Here is a 19,470-nt window from a genome sequence, read left to right as displayed (position 1 = left end):
GAAAAAACAGCCTTCATAATAGCACTGCAGGGTTACATTTTGTCAGTCTTCCCTGACATTTTTCTTTTTAAAAAAATCTGTTATATTGCACCTTTTATCTCTGAGGTTTTTCAAATGGTTTGACTGCTTAATAGACACATAAACCATAAATTGGGATCACTTCATTTGCTACTGAATAGTAGCCTCTCTTGGGTAGACTGTGAGTGAACAACACTGCTACTCAGTCTTTCCAGAAAGAAAGCAAAAACTACCTTCTCCAAAAAATGTGCATGGGGTTTTTAGAATGTGATTATTTGAGTTGAAATTGACCAGGGTACCAGGTGCTGGTACACTTGTAAAAATACTAGATATTTGACCATAAAGAACCATGTTGCTTGTCTTAATTTTAATATAAAAGAGAACTTTCTAATTTGTTGTGTTGTACAACACCTCACACTAGAGCTGAGTGAATAACCTATTTTTCTCGTTCATTGGTCATTTCAAAAACTTGAAAAAAAGAAATGGGAGGGTGGGGTTTGAACCAGAATTTGTTGAAATATTTGAGGAAGCAAAAACTTGACATTTTCATGTGAGTTCAAAATGAAATATTTTTATTTTGACCTGAAGAGAAGAAGGAGAAGACAGCCTCCCTTATACCCTTTACCCTGGTAGTCAGAGCATTTACCGAGGATGTGATTACAACTTTCAGTAGTGATGGGAGAGGACTGTGGGTTCAGTTTCCCCATTTGCCAGATGTGGGGAGGTGATCTGAACTGTTTGTCATTATGAATGACTTGCCAACAGGTATGACAATAGATGTAGGGACAGAGACAGAAAATGAGAATAATTCCAAAGCCTGATAGTTGGAGCACTCCCCTGGCATGTGGGAGGCCAAGTTAAAGTCTCAGCTTCAGGGACTATTTATTTATAAACAGTGGAAGAGTTTCAGTGTGAGGTGCTGAGAAAGATTCATCCAAGACAAGGGATGAGTGATAACTTTTCTGTGAAGCAACTGTGTGGGGTCTGGGATGGAAGTTGGGTGCAGAAGGCAGCTCATGGTAGGGGGCTGGGGTGATGGAGAGAATCTGGTGTCTGAGAGGGAGTTTGTGTGAAGGAGGGGCTTATGACCTGGGGCAGGGGATTGAGATGTGGGGTTGGGGAGGAGCTATGGGTGCAGGGGAGGAATCTGACGTGAAGGAGGGGTGCAGGGTGTGGATGGGAGTTGTGACCTGGGGGCAGGAGGGTACAGAGGATTTGGGTGATGACCTGGAACAGAGGGAGTGGTGACCTGAGGCAGGGAGTGGGTGTGTGTGTTTTGGGGGGGGGGGTGTCAGAGGGAGGCTCTGGCCAGGAAGTGCTTGCCTAGTGTGCTGCTGGCCAGCAGCCAAGGAGAATCCTCAGACACGCTCCCTGCCTGGCACAGCTCCAGACTGCTCAGAAAGGCTAGAGGCTCTCCCTGTGTGCTTTTCTGTGCTGGGTGCCCCTTGCAGGACAGAGAGAGACTTTGCACACTTCCCCCAACCCCAGCCCAATCATTGCAGTTCCCATTGGCTGGAAACTCAACATTGGGAGCTGCAATGATTGGTCTGGGGTGGAGACAGCTTGCGAAGTCTCTTCCCCCTGTAAGGGGTGTGCAGCATGTAGAGGGAGCCCCCAGCTGTTCTAAGTAGCCTTGGGTTGCAGCAGGCAAAGAGTCTGCCTTGGAGTCCTGGTCAAAAGGATTGACAGGTGGGATCCATCCCATGGGCCATATCTTGCCTGCCCCTGTCCTAGACTTTCCCATAGTCAAGTGGAGAGGGCACTCCTGCAATGTGGGGGAACCATGTTCAAATTTCTTCTCCATAATAGGCAGAGCGGGGATTTGAACCCATCACTCTCACATTGCTAACAAGTGCCCTAACAACTCAACTAATGATCAGAAAAACTCTCTTGCCACTGCCACCTCTTCTCCTGTTCCCTGTTTTGGGAGTTTAGTCCCCCACTACTTTTGTCACAATGCCAATATTCAAAATGAAAACTTTGGGGTTGGTGCAAAAGAGACATTTCTAAACCATTTCCTTTTTCCCCAGTTCAGCTATAACTACTTGATGAACTGGTCACAAATGCACAAAGAGTTTTGTGCCAATTGAATCTATGTGTTAAATATACACAAATTGTCTCAAGTTGAGGAGCTGGTTCAGCATTGGTCAGTGTTCCAATTTCTGTTCTCTTTTCATTTCTCTCTTTATCCAACTAGAAGAACCTCAAATCTGGGGCCATAGTAACTCGAGATCTGAAATCAGCGCAAACGCTGGCTAGTCTGCTGTCCCATCCTTTGTATACTCCTGCATAATCTCCCAAGATGCACTCATATCATTGTTACACACAGTTAGTAGGCGAGGGTACGCTTACATACAATCACTCTGTCTAGAAGGAAAAAGCAGCCCTTGGACCGCAAAAGATGACCTCTAGCAAGTATTGCTGCAAATAGTGATCAGCTTAGCATTGTCTGCCACTTGCCCTCTCAGCTCACTGACCTAGGATCTCTTGATGCTTCTGTTGTGTGCACAGGTGGGACAGTAAAGTTTACTAGTGTCTTAATCTTGGAAACGTCAACAGACAGCATTTCAAAAATCAGGATATTGTGTTTTGCTTTGCCGCTCATCCGCGAATAATGTGTTCTTAAGAGTGTCGGGGCAACCTCCAACAACAGGCTTATAAACCCATGATGTACACTTGATTGCTGACATCATAGTAGCTGCATCTACATTAGAGATTTTTGTCATCAAAACCACTGTTTTGTCAACAAAACTCGCAGAACATCCACACTAAAAATGTGTTCTGTCAACAGAACTCAGCACTTTTGTTGACAAGCCTTCTGTCTCTACCCCATGAGGCAGAACATGTTTCTTCAGAGAATATGTCAATAAAAAAGCCACATGGATGCTCCAGGGGGCCTTCTGTTGACATACAGGACTTCTAGGTCACTGGGCACCTCTGCCTGCTGTGCTTCCATTTGGTTGCTCTGTTGAGAGAGCAACCCAGAGCGTGTGGCCACTTTCTGTCGAAAGAGCGGATCGACAGAGTGATCTGCTGTCATGTCTGGCCATGATCTGTTGACAGAAGTTTTGTTGGAAGATACCTTCTGACAGTAACTTCTGTTGACAGATCGCTGTAATGTAGACATAGCCAGTCAGTTTGTGATGGTTGCATGGGAATATGTCATAGGTCATGGTTCCTTCAGCAGTTGTGATAGTTCCTGAGCCCATCGTCTGGGAGAAAATGATCAATTCCCCATACAGTTCTGGATTTATGAACCCTCAGCCTCGCAGATCTTAGCATTGCAGCATGCAAACAGTAGACGCCTGAATGACTTAAGTCATCCCACCAGTGATGGAGATGTGCATGAGACCCATTCTAATCAGGAACCAAGCAGCGTACAAGGGAGCAGAAGTCTGCTTTTTCAAAAGCACAAACACCCTTCCCTTGTCCTCTTTCTCTGTTCTCCCAGAAAATGAAAATCAAACCACTTCACCTTGCTAGTCATAAGCAATATTTCCGTTTGGCAACTTGTACAAATTTTGTCCCATTGTGTCTGTCTAAGTACTAGTCTGCTTCACAAAGATACGGCACATTTAAAGTATTGGGTAGCTCCTGCCTTTACATCTGAGGCAGATGTGTCACCTCTGTGCCTTCTACAACCCTGAACAGACAGAAACAAAGAACGGTGAGGCCCATTGCAAGGTTCTCTTTTCTTTACTCAGCTCCTTTCACTCTTTCACTAGCAACAGGGTATCATGGTGCTGATGGACAAAACAAACTATGGCTATGTCTACACTAGGGAAATTAAGTTGATTACAGACATGCGATTCTAGCTACAGCAGTTTTGTAGCTGGAATTGACATATCTGCAATTGACTTACCTGGTCATCCTCACTGAAGAAGGTTGACAGGAAAGTTTCCCCCTTTGACCTCCTTTTCTCCTTGCGATCCCTGATAGGTTGATTTTACACGTCCCTACCAGGCACGCACAATCAAACCCTGGAAGACTGACCCTGAGTGGGTTGATCTTCCGGAGCAGTGTAGGCATAGATGTGAAAATTACCATAAGTGTCATTTACTTTATTTCCTCTCTTTTCTTACTGCAGAGGTTCATTCGGAAGTATAGTAATTTGGAGAGGAGGATGAATTCAAGAGAACAGCTTTGAAAGTATTGAACAGTTGCATAATTGGCAGTTTCATTAAGACAAAAAAGTTTGGTAGCAGGCTATATAAAATATCTGGATCACTGAGATCTGCATCTGTTAAACTCCCACTTCCCCATATGCTTCTCAAATGTCTTGTGGCTTTTTAAGACTGGGGTCCTTGTCATAGAATCACAGAATATTTCAGTTCAATGCTTGATTTGCCAAATAGCTTCTTTAGAGAAAGGGGTTTGTGGGAGTTGTATGTATCCTCCTCCTTGATTTCTTGATAAATCTGTCTCTCATTAGCAGGAGTTAACTGTGTGTCACTTTCTATCTGCAGAAAGAAGCAGACACAAAGGAACGATCTGTTTTTGATATTCCAATCTTCACAGAAGAGTTCCTGAATCACAGCAAAGGTGAATGAAGCTCATTAAAGCTGCGTCTACACGTGCATTCCTCCTTTGAAAGAGGGATGCAAGTGAGGGAAAATAGGAAATGCAAATGAGGTGCTGATTTACATATCTTATGTGTCATTTGCATAATCTCTTTTCGGAAGAGATTCTTCTGAAAGAAGAAAAGCAGGGTAGATGAACCCATCTTCAAAAGAGCCCCATCTACACTGCTTTTTTTTTCTTTCCGAAGAATCTCTTCCAAAAAGAGATTATGCAAATAACACATGTAAATTAGCACCTCATTTGCATTTCTGATTCCCTCATTTGCATTCCTCTTTCAATGGAGGAATGCATGTGTAGCCTCAGTGGCAGTGTTGTAACCAGCCCTGCACAGGGATGTCAGCCTGGCTGAAATGGGTGAAAGTGCTTTACAGGAAGAGCAAAGTCAGATGTCAATGTGTTAGGAAGGTTACTGTATCTTTTAGGATTATTAGATGAGCAGACAGCTACTCCAGCCTACCTTCTTCCAACAGCATTCTTTGAGAATGGTGATGCTGTGCGAGAAGTAGATGAGCTCATAGAGATGCTGTTTTCCTCCAGGATGAATGTCTCTCATCAGGCACCCTTGGGATCTGACAAATAGCTGGTTGAGAGAATTTGTAGAACCATAGGAGATCAGAATTGTCTAGCACATCACCAACAGTTCCACTGCTTACTGGGCTCTTAGAAGACATTTAGGGATAAATTACAGCTAAATAACAACACAGAACACTGAGGGCCAGAAATGGTGTCTGTAAACAAACTTTATGGGACCATGGGAAACTTGACCGCAGTGGTCACCCAGCTAATTATAATCATGGCGGGTTACGGATGTTGCCTGACGAGACAATTCCAGGTGAGAGAGGTTCATCCTGGAGCAGGAGCTGCATTTGCTGTTAGTAGGAGAAAATATTTGATATAGTTGAGCTGATAATTCAGACTAGTTAGTAACATTTTAATTTGTAGCCACAGAAGTTAGAAGTTCTCCGTTGCTGTAAGGGTTGATATTATATTCATAGAGTCATATGTCTCAAGTGATGGGGTTTCTGCCAGTTCCCTTGAGAAATTATTTCATGCTTGAATAGACTTCAACTTCAGGCACCTAAAATGTACACTCCACTAATACTAGTAGTCAGTTGCTGGTCTCTGTACCCCTTGTCGCTATTTTGCTGAGTTATAATGTGCTGAATGCCATTCATAATAATGCCTTCAACCTTCCTTCATCAATCAGTCGTTCTATTCATTTTTATTCCTCTGCTCTGAGCTCACTCTTATCTCTGGCGTTAAACTGAATTTGGAATTCTAGACATTATACATTCTCTGATGTGAGGCTTCTTTGTGGGTAGCCCAAAATAGCACTGGTTTTTTTAAATCATACTCAGTTTAGTGGCTGTCCCTGAACATTCGTCTTCACCACTCCTGATCACAGGAATACTTTCTACAGTTATTTTGGGGTATCTTCACAGCACGGGAAGCAGAGCTGCGCCAGCTGCGTAAATCCAACATGGAATTTGAGGAGCGGAATGCTGCCCTGCAGAAGCACGTGGAAAGTATGCGTACTGCTGTGGAGAAGCTGGAGGTGGATGTGATCCAGGAGCGCAGCCGGAACACAGTGCTGCAGCAGCATCTGGAGACCTTACGACAAGCGCTCACCAGCAGCTTTGCAGGAGTCCCACTACCTGGTAATTCCCCTTTAATTATGGGGCTTTTCTATCCTGGCTTACGCCCAAGTTATGTTAGTTCTATGTTACAGGTTCCTGTGAATTTACTATCCCCATGGTCTGCAGATTTAGTTTTAAACCTTTTCTGTGATGGAAGTTGCAGTTTGACCATGGATACAGGATAAGGGATAGAGTTAAGAGGAATATCTACCAGTTTTGTAACTTTTTAATACTGTATCTTTCTGTACTGAAGTTTTTCTCTTCTCTTTTTTGTGTGGGGAGGCTGTTGGTCCCAGAAGGTCATTTACAGGTGCAGGCATACAGAACAGTACTGCTGTGTACCCTCGCCATATGTATCAGAGAGGTAGTCATGTTAGTCTGTAGCTTTGAGAACAACAAGAAGTCTTGTGGCACCTTATAGACTAACAGATGTTTTGGAGCATAAGCTTTCGTGGGCAAAGACCCGCTTCATCAGGTGCATGAGTGGGGCGGCCCGGTTCAGAGGGGTATTTAAAGAGTGGGATCCCAGTAAGAGGGAAAGCCAGAGCTGAGATGGTCTATTCAGCAAGGTGGAAATGGCCCTGTATTAATAGTACTTATCAAAAGAGTTAAAAACAAATCAGATCAGACAGGGGGATGTGTGCCTTTGTCAGAGTCTAATGGGGAGATATTAACACCCAGGGCAGAGAAGCGGGTCTTTGCCCATGAAAACTTAAGCTCCAAAATATCTGTTAGTCTATAAGGTGCCACAAGACTTCTTCTTGTTCCCCTGCCATATGATCACTTTGGCTCCAATCCTCATAGGTATTTAGTCTTCTAAATTTCACTGATATCAAAGGAAGTTAGGCTCCTAAATACTTCTGGACTTTTGTTGCTACGATTTATACTTTATTTCAGTTATATTTCTTTTAGGTCTAATCATCTTTCAGTGTGCGGTATGTTTTCACCTCGCTCCAAACCCTTCATTGAATGCTGATATTTGGTACTTTCGTCGTTTATCTAAATATTGTGTTTTTTTTCCTTGTACTGTGTATACTGCAGGTAGTGGAGAGACTCCAACAGTAGATACCATTGATTCATACATGAACAGACTGCACAGTATTATTCTGGCTAACCCACAGGAGAATGAGAATCTCATAGCCACAGTCCGAGAGGTTGTCAACCGGCTTGATCGCTAGTGACTTGGGTAAGCATGCCCTTGCTCAGACTGGTTTTACCAGCACCTACACTATACCTCTTGCACCAAGCCTGGAAATAAATGAGGGGAGATTTTCAAAGACATAAAAGGCTCTATCCTTTTTGATTTCAGTGGGTGTTTTTACTCCCATTTATGGCTTTGAAAATCTCCTGTCTGATTTTGGAGGCAGAGACAAGCGCTTGGTATGTCAGAGGATTGTTTGTCATCTGGGTTGACATGTTAGGTGAATAATAAGATGGCCAAAGTCTGGAGTAAAACAGAGGAGGAGTAGCACTTCCTTGCATGCATGGTGTGCTGACTAGCTATACTGCCGTGTATATTGATGAAGATTTCTCAGTCATGCATGATGAATTGGAACTCCTCAGTAAATGTTTGCTAGTTCGAGTAGTCATGAGAAATCCTGTTATCCCCAAAGGGTTGTCCGCCAGCTAAATTGAATTCCTAAAGCTAAAACAACCTCCAGTTTTTCTATGGATACTTAGGAAGTCTGTAGCGCATGGAAATTGTCAAGTGGGTTACATGTTGGCTTCCTCTGGACCTGCAGATATTCAGGTACATTAAGCACAGGTGTAACTGGGTCAGGCCACATGTAGTATTTTCTGAAGTTTAATGATCTCATACATCTTTGTGATATGCATATAGTGTTTCAGAGATCAAGATTCTACAAATTTTGCTTTGCTGCTCACCACTTAAAAAAGTCTAAGTAAGAGACTTCAGGAGTGACAGGCAAACAAAGCAACCCAATCACTGCACCATCATACACTTCTTCATGCCCTATCTAGATTATTGTACTTTGTGGGGCAACAACTGGATTATAATGTTGTAATTTGGATCTGAATATGCCAGATTTGAATCCTTTGCCTCCTTTTGTTGCTGTAAGTACACTGGTCTGGATTTTCTGGCATATATACAATATTTCCCAGCATATGCTACACTGTGAATGGCGTGTATAAAAGCATCTAAACTTCTTACAGCGTGTTATGAGGCTGGTGGTTCTGCAAATGTGATGGCAGGAGTTTTCATCCTTCCTGGCCATGACTTTTTGTGATATTGCATACTGCAATTAATTATGTGTTCCCCGTTACAGCATGGGTGAAGCTAAAAGATCGTTGCCCTTCCAGGTGGTAGCCAGATGGAAAGGACTAGAGTTCTAAGAGATGACTGAGCTCCCAGTAGAATAAAGAAGTGGCATTACTTCTGCTATTTTTGAAATGGAACAGCTTGTGGATCTAGGTCTGGGATTTTCAGTAGTTTTATGATCCTTCTAATTTTCACACAGTGTTTTCAGTTAGCATGCCTGTAGGCTCAAAAAAAGAGAATTGAGGATTGGATGAAGATGGGAGAGCTTGTGATGAAATGGAATAACTGGTAAAGTGGTTTTGCCTCTGTCAGATGTTCAAAGGGCACCTCAGTCCTTGAGAGAGGTTTTGCTGCTTCAAAGAGAAAACATCTCTAATTTACTAAAATCGAGGCAGTTCCTGCTGTATGCTTTGGGCCCCAGCTGTCTTGGAAAGTCTCAGAGAATTTTTATGTGCTAGCAGTTACTGATATTTTTTGTGGTTTTAAGGTATAAATATTTTGTTCTTAGAAAAATTGGATTCAGCTTTGAGCAGTTTGGAAAAAATGTTTTTGCTCCAGAATTCCTCCTTTCCAATTATAGTTAAAAGGCCAACTCCTCCTCAGAACAGACATATATAAGGCAGTTTTTAAAATGTAATTAATAATGGCCTGCCTTCATTTATACAACTGTCCACAGACAACTGGGCCTAATGGTGGAAGGACTCATGATGCAATTAATTATCCTGGCATGCACTTGGCACTGTCACGTCCAGTGATGGGAGCTTATGCAGATAGTTTAAGAGAGAGGGGGTGTTTGCGTAAGAGGGTTCACACGTACGAGACGATAAAGTGAGAACCTTAAAAATGGAGAGTGTGAGAGACCTTAGTAAGAGTTGCTTACCTCTGTTGACATGCATCTGATGAAGTGGGTCTTTGCCCACGACAGCTTATCGTCCAATAAATCTGTTAGTCTATAAGGTGCCAGGGGACCTCTCCTTGTTTTCTGCAGATACAGACTAATGTGGCTACACCTCTGGTACGTGTAATGAAGACAACTGGCAGATTGTCAGTGCCATCTTCTCTTTATTAGCCTGAATATGTAGTATAAGTTTTCCTCCAAAAGAATGTGTATCGGCCAAATGGATTTCTTGATGCTCAGAGCATATTTAAAATTTCTATCTTGGTGGTCACTCGATAATGAGTAGGGCATCTTCCTGTCACCCTATTTGTTAGTCTGTTGATGGCTGTTAACCCCAATTCTGGAGCTGCAGGTCTTGTCACAGAATGGGCAGACGTTGTAGCTCTTGGAGGGGCACAGGACAGTTTTTGCTGCTCTTCTATTTAAAATAAAACTGAATATCAGAAACGTATTTGCCAGTATTCTTCAAAAATACTGTACTCTCAGAACTAAGCTGATTTCTAATGGCTAAAGTACCTAATAAAAATGGGTGAATTATACAGCACTGAAGAACAGAAACACCCAACAGAGTATTAAAATAGAAGTACACTTGATGTGTACACAAATGCTGTTGTAGTGTCCCCTATGTGCCCAGATAGCTCTTCTAACACCAATCTCTTTATGGCTTTTGATGGGCAGGCCTAGATTCTTCTGGATCACAGCTCCCACTATACAAGATTCAGCTTCTCAATTTTCATCCCATTTGAATTTATTTGGAGGTGCCTCCACCCATCTTGCCCCTTCCTGGCAAGATCTTCAGGGCAGGTTGGAAGGAAATCTAACCACTGGGTAATCTCCACTTAATTGCCAGATACCGTAAAACTTTCATATCAGGCAGCCCCGGGATTGGAAGGTTGCCGGATATTCAAATGAGATATTAAGAAACAAACAAAAACGTATGCAGAGTACTTTATTTACCTTCAACAGTAGTATTGTACATTGTAAATTTATACTGTATTTACTATATTTATTTGTATTTACTTTCACCCTACTGCACTTATAGAAAATATAACTAAATTTACTTATGGTTAAAATGCTCATTATTTGAGAATTCTGGATAATAAAATGCCAAATATTAAAGAGTTTACTGTAGTTGGAGACTCCCAAGGAATAACAAAAACACACATGCAGTATATTCCATGCAGTAATTATTTTAAACAGAAGAGAAGTATAACATAAACAGTGTAGAACACTATTCTCAGGGTCACTGGTGCACACACTTACAATACCCATGATTCCCCCAAGTTTCTTGACCTGATATAGCAAACATAAAAAATTAACATTCCATTGGTAGACATAAAAGCCAGCTGGCTCTTATCTCAAACTGTAGCGGTACCTGCACTTAAGCTCCAGAGGTCCCAGGTTTGAGTCCACCTGTGGCTAGGTACATTGACTTTGGGTGGGGCAGAGACTAAGTAAGTGGTTAGAGCAGTGGTCGTGCAAATCCAGGGTTGTGAGTTCAATCTTTGAGGCGGCCTTTCAAGAGTCTGCGGCAGGTTAGATTTAAAAAAAAAACAATCAGGGATGGTGTTAGATCCTGTTATGAGTCTATGGGACTGGACTCGATGACCTCTAGAGGTCCCTTCCAGATATGTGATATGATGATGGTACTTTGTAGGAGCATTTCCTGACATGTGACCACATTATCATCTGTGCAGTAGTTGGCTACTTGGCAGACTGGGTTCAGTCCAGAGCCAAAGACTTACAAGTGGGATAAGATCGTATCTCCCTCCATAGGTTTAATAGGCATTAGGTAATAAAATTCCCAAATCTGTCCTCTGCCCCCAGCTTGAGGACACAACCCAGGGAATAGGAATGTTTCCTAAACACTTTCTCTGGCGAGCTAACTAAAGGAAGATGCCCTCGCAACTCCATGAACCTGATCCTCAGGTGCAGAGGTGACTCTGGACGCCTCAATCACTGCAGAGGGGCTGTGGATTACTGCTCGCAGGCATCCTCTTTGTGCAGAAGTGATGCTGGTTCTGGTCCCATGATTTCCCCTCACTGCAAAGGGGTGCAAGGCTAAAGGTGCAGGTTTTCACCTTTAGTAAAAATCCAGACTTTTTAGTCTCCAACTCTACTGCTCAGATGCACTCACAACCGGTGACAGCCTTGGACTAGCAACCAGGACAGAGGCATGCCATGTGCTGACTGATTTTCCCTAGGGAGCTGAAGGGCTCACTCAGCCTGACTGGGGGGTAGTTTTCCAAATAAAACTCTACAAATTGAGAGTCACCCTGGCATGGGAAAGGCCCAAGCTGAGGAATGTTGCTTCCAGGTCCCCAAGAGACCCTCCATGGATGCTTGGGACTCATCAGCTCCCCATCACCTTTCCATGGTGCTCTCCAGACAACTCGAAAATAGCTTTTCCAACCTCCAGGGCTTTCAGGGGATGGCAGCTCATTCCTTATTGGTCCAGCTGCTCAACTTCCTGGGCCTTTCACTTGTCAGTCAGTTGGTTCTGCCCCTTCCTCCACAAAGGATCGTATGCTGTCCTTCTCCAAACCAACTGGGCCCTTGGTATTCTACATAGTTAGGGCCTTATCACATTCACAGTCCATTTTGGTCAATTTCACAGTGGTAGAATTGTAAAAATTATAAATTTTGTATTTCCAGGATTTACATCTGAAATTTCACACAGTTGTAATTGTAGGGTCCTAACCCAAAAGAGGGTTGTAGTGGGGATGCAAGGTTTTTGAATGGGGGTCATGGTGTTGCCACCCTTTCTTCTGTGCTGCTGCTAGCAGTGGTGCTGCCTTCAGAGCTGGGAGGATAGAGAACAACTTTTGGCTAGCAGTGCAGCTCTGAAGGCAGAGCCGCTACCAGCAGCACAGAAGGATGGCATAGTATTACACTGTCACCTTTACTTCTCTGCTACTGCCTTCAGATCGGAGTCCTCAGCCTGCTGCTGGTCTCCAGCCATCGCTCTCCAGCTCTGAAGGCAGTGTAAATTTAAGGATGTCAATACCACAAGTCTCCTACCATAGCCTTTCAAATTTCCCTTCCCTACCCCTCCAACTTCCCTTTTGGGTCAGAATTCCCATTTGAGAAACACTGTCCTCCCCCATGAACTCACAGTAGTATAAGATAAAAGTACACAGAAGATCAAATTTCACAGTCTGACATGTTTTACTTGTCCATGAAAATGGTAAGTCCCTATGTATAGTGGATCTCGTCTCGGTTGACTAGCTGACTCTGAGCCTGCCTTGGCTCCCATTTCCTCCCAGGGACACTGTGCCGTACGCTGAGTTACGGGCACACAGAACCCCAGGAGCCTAGGGTAAAAATCTAGATTTGTCAGTCTCCTACCCTAGTGCTCAGATTCACTCACAACCCATGGCGGCCTTGGCCTAGCAGCCAGAGCAGAGGATTACTATTGTTGTTGTAGTTTATTACAATAGTGCCTAGGGACCAACCAAGAATGAGGCCCTGTCATGTGGGCATTGTACAGACAGAGCAGTAGACAGTCCCTGCCCTGGGGAAAATAACTGGGCTGAAACATGGATTCACAGGTGATTTTTCAGAGCTGATTCCCTGATAACTCTTATAAAGGCTCATATTCTCATTTCTCATTGGAAAGTTGGCCAAGGAACTTGACAAGCTGCTTTCTCTGTAGGCTTCTCAGCTATCTAGTGTACTTTATTATGATGCCCTCAAATTAATCCTTCCTTCACAAAGTCCTGCCTCATCTTGACAGACTGGTCTAAGCTTCTAACCTTTCTCTTTCTCTTTCATCTGCAGTTTCTCCTGGCCCAGGAGTGTCTTACAAAAGTGATTCAGCCAGTGAGGAATGAGAAGCCATGGTGGATACAGACTGGTGTTAGGAGGCAGGACTCTAGGATCTGTCCTGGGCCCTGCCTAAGCAGCTCGTCTACGAGACAACTGTTCAATGAATTAAAAGCTCCTGTGAAGCCACAGGCAACACCCACTATACATATGAACTGTCCTCCATGTAGAACTTTCAGAGCATGCGACTATTATGAAATCATCAGTTTTCCAGAACATGCGACTACCATGAAATCATCAGTTTTCCATAATTTCAGCTGATTTTCAATCATTTCCTTGTTTCCGTAGTAGAGGCAGCCTTCGTTTTGTGAGTCTGGAGCTTTGAACTGTTACGTTGCTTTGTATCTCTTCACATCCTTTCTGTGGGGTTTCCTTCTTCCCTTCCAGTTCTCCTTTTGTCCTTTTCCTGATAGCTGATGTTTGCTGCGCTGTACAATAACACCTGTGATCTTTGCTCTGACAGATGTAGTCGTCTTTACTGCACCATCCTCCCCTACCTGTTGCATCTTCAAATCAAGCTTCTCTCTTTTGTGCTAGGCTGCATCTCATATGACATGAGGTTCCTTCCTCCAGTGTTAGCTGTGGGTGGTGCTTCATGACTGAGCTGCCCTGAAGAAAGCACTCTCTCTCCCCCACCGGCCAACTACTTTCCAAGCATCTCTGCTGCACGTACACGATGTCCTGCTTATCAGCAAGACTCCACTCTTGTCATCTATTGAAAATGTCTGGTGCGGCATTTTACTGCTGAAAAGGTCAGTGGTAATCAAGAAAGAAAGTGAACGGCTGGCTCCTCTCAGCCAACAGGAAGTGTGAAACTTTATTTTAGGCTAAAAAAAACACCCCGTCACTTTTCTGTCCTCTGATATGTTGCTTTATCTAATAGGATTTGAACTGCAGCCTACTTGAACAAATGATATTCTGTTCCACGCCATTTCTCCAACACAAAGGGAAATGGGCAGGGGAATTATATTTCCCTCTGCCCATCTGCTCTTGCAGCACTAAGAAATCATTTTTGTAAAAAGGGCCTGCAATGAAGGATAACAGCAGAGAGCAGCATCAGTAGAGGTTAACATATATGCAACCAATGGCTACCATCCCCTTTAAGACAAAAATGCATCTTATGGAGACCGCTTCTTCCTGTATGGGATGTTCCAGTTTAATCTGAATGACCTTTTACTCACAGCAAGTGTCTTTGTGTGTGCTGACCACTCACGTTTCTCTGAGTTGCACCTTACCTCCTTGTCAAAGATGAAGACATCTATCATCTGCACCATCTTATGCAAATTATTTGCAGCTCTTGGGCTGTCAAATTCTTAGTTTAGGCTGTAGCTTAGTGCATCTTGAATACTCGTAGGCTTTAGTATGATGGTTCAGCCATAGTCTCTGTTCTACAAGCCACCTTCAGAAAATCTCAGGACTTTTCCTGGTATGAGTTGGGCACTCTTCTACTACGTTGCCATCCTGCTGCAGGCAAGAACATTTTCGTGGATCTGCAGTGTAAGCATCTGCCCAATTTTATAGTTGAAGATGGAAAAAGTACTTCCTCTTTTACGCTCTTTAGTGCATGCTGCACAAATTTCACACTTGCTTAAAGCCACCTCCAAGTCAAGCCGTCTGTGACAGGGGCTCACTCACCCTTGTCTTGCAGCTGCTACCTTTACTGCGGTCAAAGAGCAAGGAGTTGCATGTAAGCTCAAGTCTTCCTTCAGGGAAGGACTAACTTTTGTGTCTTCTCTTATCATTTTTCAAGATTTCACCCACAAGAGCTCCAACTTGGTACACTGACTTTCTTTTTCCTTATTATAGGCAAGACCAGCTGATATTAGCATGAACTAGTTATGAATTCTGTAAGTGAATAAGGGGTTGGGGGAAAGGGACATCCTGTAGATTAAATAGCAGCTGAGGCAAAAGTACCTCAGCCCATTTAGTAATAGCAGCAATTGACTGCGGTATTGAAGTGGGCTTAACCTGAGTGCAGTCCACACCCAAAACCTGGGCCCAGAGAGTTCTAACAAGTCAGTCAGTTGTAACACTTACCTTTAATACAGAGATATGCCACACGGAGACTCAAGGTCCTGGCATATTTAAGGAGTGGATGGTTGCAAGCTATCCTGTCCCTCAGAAATCAGATGTAGCTGTCAACTCTTTGCACATTGCCAACACATCTCTGCGCCGAGCAAAGCATGCTTGTTTCTGAATGGGAGCTTCAAGGGGATTCTTACTGTTAGCAACATGCTTGCAAATCTTTTGCTTCTCCCCAGTGTCGAGGAAGAAAAACATGACGACTTGGCAGCTGGGATGGGATGGTGGTGGCATGGGTGCTTGCTCTCCAGTAATATTACAGATTATGTTTTGTCTCATTAAGAAACTTCAGATCTGCACTGATTTACCCAATGAAAAATTAATTTTGCCTGTTCAGTGTTTTTATGAGTGTCACTTCAGTTTACATTTTTCAATGTGTTGGCTGACAAAAAAAAAATTAAGTGGTAATGGAGGGAGGGTAAGGGTAAGGCATTTTTGTCGCTGTGAGAAATGTTAACCAAATGCTATTAAAGTAGAGTCTGTTTGCTGGATTAATGTGTTTGGAATTGTTGAAATGCCAAGTTTTCTGTACAAGTGTTTTTGTAATTAAATTTTTAGACTTTCTTTGTTTAAGAAGGTGATATGCTTGCTTGACATTTGCTTCATTAAAACTGTTCAACGTTGAATCCATTCTAATTCAATTTTAACTGCATGTTAATGAGAGAAATCTTACCACCAGTGTCTTCTTATCCGGGAGACTGTCAACTCCACATTAGTCATTAAAACTCTTGGACAATCCATACTGGCAACACATTCATTTCCCTAGTTTGTTCACTCAAGTGGTGGGTTCACTGTTTGAGGAGTCCAATTGCATTTTGGAACTACATGCTGGGTCGTAATTTGGTTTCATGTGAACATGGTGTTTGGAGCAGAGGGAAGAAGGCTCAGTCTTCACCCTCTCAGACAATCATAGAGGCAATGAGGGTGCCCCATCCTCTGTAGTCAATGTGCATTAGCTCTGTGTGAAGGAGCCCTTGTGCTGAAAGGAGACGGAGTGGACGGCTGTCCTCTTCCAAGCTTAGCTCCCCTTTCATATGTCTTAAGAAAGTAACAACTTTTGAAACCCCCGCGAAGACCATTAAAATGTTGCAGTCGTACAGCATAATTGACAGGACAAGCCGTAGGCAAAGAATGGCCCATCATCTCATCACACAACTGAACAGTTCCTTTGTTTGTTTGTTTGTTTCTCATCCACCCACCAGTTTTTTCCCTGTCTCCTTTCTTGCTCCTCTTCCATCTTGTATTCTCTGTTGACACCTTCAGCTCCTGTTCGTTCCCCTTCCAGAACCTTCCATCTGTCTTTCATTCCTGCTCACTGGGATGGGGAACTTATAGCCATTTTGATAGTCTCACAGCCCACACTAAGGAGTAGACTTCCACGTGAAGGAGTCTTCTAGGTAGATGAATTTTTCCTGTACTGGAACTCTTTCCAAAACCATGGGGTGTTAGGCAACCATCCATATAGCTTGTTCCTCTGTTCACACTTGATTATCATGATTGCCAAGTCTGATTATTAGTGCATATAACGCTAAGTCCAGGGTCCTCGTACTTCTTTAGGTATTAGAATTTATGCTCGTTTTGCTTTGCATCACTTGGCTTGAATATCTGGCATCTCACGTGTTGTAAGCCTTTAAGGTTCCCAAATGGAGGTGACCCAGCATATGCTTTACTGAAGGGCACCCGCCAGCAATTTCCTGTCTAAACACTAGCAAGCACATGTTTGGTGCACACCTGCAAACGTAGCAAACAGCCCCAAGAAGTGTGTCACCAAAGGCAGGAATCCATTTCCCTTTCAACTAGTGTTGCTATCCTTGTGTCTGACATCAGACAGCAGGTGGTGGTCAATCACACTTTCTTTAAAACAAACCAGAATATAATAGTTCCACTGGTTGTTTCTTCCTTTCCTTAATCCCTCTTTGCTGTGCAGCTGCTGGATTGGGTCAGTGATTAATACTCTTAGATGGGGAAGGTTGGGTTCTTTTCAGAGGAAAAGCTCACAGCACCTTTCCTGTTCCACAGGCAGTTTCCTGTCAAGTGAGGTTTTTTTTATACTTAGCATGAGTTCAGCTGTATTCTTTGGAGCCTGGAACACATTCAGCCCAGTTAAAGGTTATCCTTCTGCTCTTCTGTAATGCTGTCGCCCTGACCAGTAGACCATTTTGTCTCTTCCTTCCTCATTGTTGAGAGCATTGAGTGTTTTTTTCTTCTCATTCTTTGGGATTTCCTAGTCAAACTCAGGAATTGCCATACAAAAGCTGCACATTTATTAGGTGCAAATGGAGTTTGCAACCTATTTTATGTAGTCAGGAATCTGCATCCACTCTTTGGTGAGGCTATGTCTACGCAGCCAAGTTACGTCAAAATAAAAGCAGTTATTTTGAAATAATTTTGGCAGCATCTAAATGACACACACACTATTTTGAGATAAATTCCAAATAGTAGGTGCATTATTTCAATTCTGGTACGCTTCGTTTCCCAAGGAATAATGCCTATTTCAAAATAGGTCATAACGGGCTCCAAAGGCACTATTTCAAAATAGCACTTTGGAACCAGAAATACTATTTCAAAGTGGTTGGGTGCTATTTCGAAATGCATTTTGTGTGTGGTTGTGTTATTTTGAAATATCTTATTTTGCAATAGGGCTGTTGTATAGACATAGTCAAGGCCACATCGGTTCTCTTGGTTCAAGTCAGACTGGACTCCATTGACTAACACCTGGGACTGGCCTCTTTCTTTTATTTAAGCACTGATGAGATATATGGCTGTGTAAAGATATGAAAATTGGACCCTGGGAGCTGTCAGCAAGTGATGGGCCGAAGCTTTTAAAATCTGATTGCTATCGCCAACCTGTTTGGTTGTTATAAACTGGTGTGTGGAGACTAGCACAGTGAGGGTATTTATGTATGTGGGCCAAAGAAGTTGGAATATTTATAGACAAGTAAATGGCAAGCAGATGCAATTGGGATTTTGCTAATGCACAGCTTTATAGGAAAATCAAGAGGAAAAGGTGACTGCGGCACAGGAGAATGGGATGTTTACACACACGTGGCTTCCTGTCCTAAACTTCTCAGCCCTACTCATATGTGAAAAATGACTGAAAATGGTGTTGATGGCTGATTTTTTTCTGAACTGATGCTAATAAAAGTCTAAGCTCCCTTTCAAACCTGCACTGGTGAGGAGACTGCTGGAATGGTGAAATATTCTTTTCTTCCATCTTTAACGTCTTGTTCACTCAGCCACAGGGTCAAAGACAACATGGGTTTATCATTCCCTGACTTTGCCCATAGTCAGAAGACAGTAGTCCACCAAATTTAGGTGTGACAGTCTCATTATTAAATTTTGCAGATTTTATATGTATCTATATCCCAAAAGAAGGTCGCGGTAGTGCAAAGTATTCACTTCGGTTCATGACAATAGTAATGGGGCGATAAACTACTCTCTGAAGAAATTCCTGTTTGCAGTTCTACAAGGAAACGCTACCCTGTTTGGTGGCGGTGGTGTTTACAGGCGAGGTCCTTCAGTTTTGGCCACGAATTGTGATCCATGGCCCCTGGGAGCTACAAGAGGTCCTACTTGTGGACTGGCAGGAAAATAAAGTTCTGCTGGCCCACCACATTTGGCTCACAGGCTGGTTATTACCCTTATCTAATGTATTGGATTTTCTTAACAAAAATGTGTATTTTTATGTATGGAGTGGTCCAAAATTTGGGTGAAAAAGGGTAGGTACAGAACTAACAGCACCTTCAAATGGGTGACCAGAACCCCTGTGATGACACAAGGACAGTCTCTGCCCCAGCAGAGGGGAGCAGAACTGCACCTTTCCAGCTGTCATACCACTACTATATAAATCCTGTATCTAGCACAAACCCTTATCTACATCCTTTTAAGAGATTGTCCTCTTGGATCTCCTTTCACCTGGCTGCAGCTACCTTAGTTCCACTGCCTCATCTTCACCAGGTGAGCAGCAACCACTGCTTCCGTCATGTCTGTTACATTATTTTTCATTTAAAGACACGAATCTGTAGTCTTGGATAGATAGCCTCCTGCTTTCAGTTGTACAATATTTATAGAAAGAAGAATACGCAAGCTTTAAAAAATGTGAGAGATCCCACTGCAGTGCAGATGAGAAGAGGCGGAGAAGAAAAAGTGTC

General features: G+C 43.1%; 1 protein-coding gene across 4 annotated transcripts in view; it reads left to right on the top strand.

Annotated features, from left to right (window-relative positions):
* Positions 1–15,945, top strand: part of HMG20A (high mobility group 20A) — a 95,249-nt gene extending 79,304 nt beyond the window's left edge. For 3 of the 4 annotated variants that reach the window (XM_075006751.1, XM_075006752.1, XM_075006749.1), the window contains 4 exons: positions 4,485–4,560; positions 6,042–6,257; positions 7,278–7,422; positions 13,193–15,945. In XM_075006751.1, coding sequence (XP_074862852.1) covers positions 4,485–4,560; positions 6,042–6,257; positions 7,278–7,414 — 429 coding nt within the window. In that variant the 3' untranslated portion in view covers positions 7,415–7,422; positions 13,193–15,945. Of the gene's footprint in view, positions 1–4,484; positions 4,561–6,041; positions 6,258–7,277; positions 7,423–10,090; positions 10,246–13,192 lie in introns of those variants that run through there. The other variant, XM_075006750.1, reaches the window with a different exon arrangement.
* The last annotated feature ends 3,525 nt before the right edge of the window (positions 15,946–19,470 follow it).

This window comes from Carettochelys insculpta, chromosome 12 (genome assembly GCF_033958435.1).
Source record: "Carettochelys insculpta isolate YL-2023 chromosome 12, ASM3395843v1, whole genome shotgun sequence".
NCBI classification, from domain to species: Eukaryota; Metazoa; Chordata; order Testudines; family Carettochelyidae; genus Carettochelys; species Carettochelys insculpta.
This window is presented reverse-complemented; position numbering and strand designations above follow the sequence as displayed.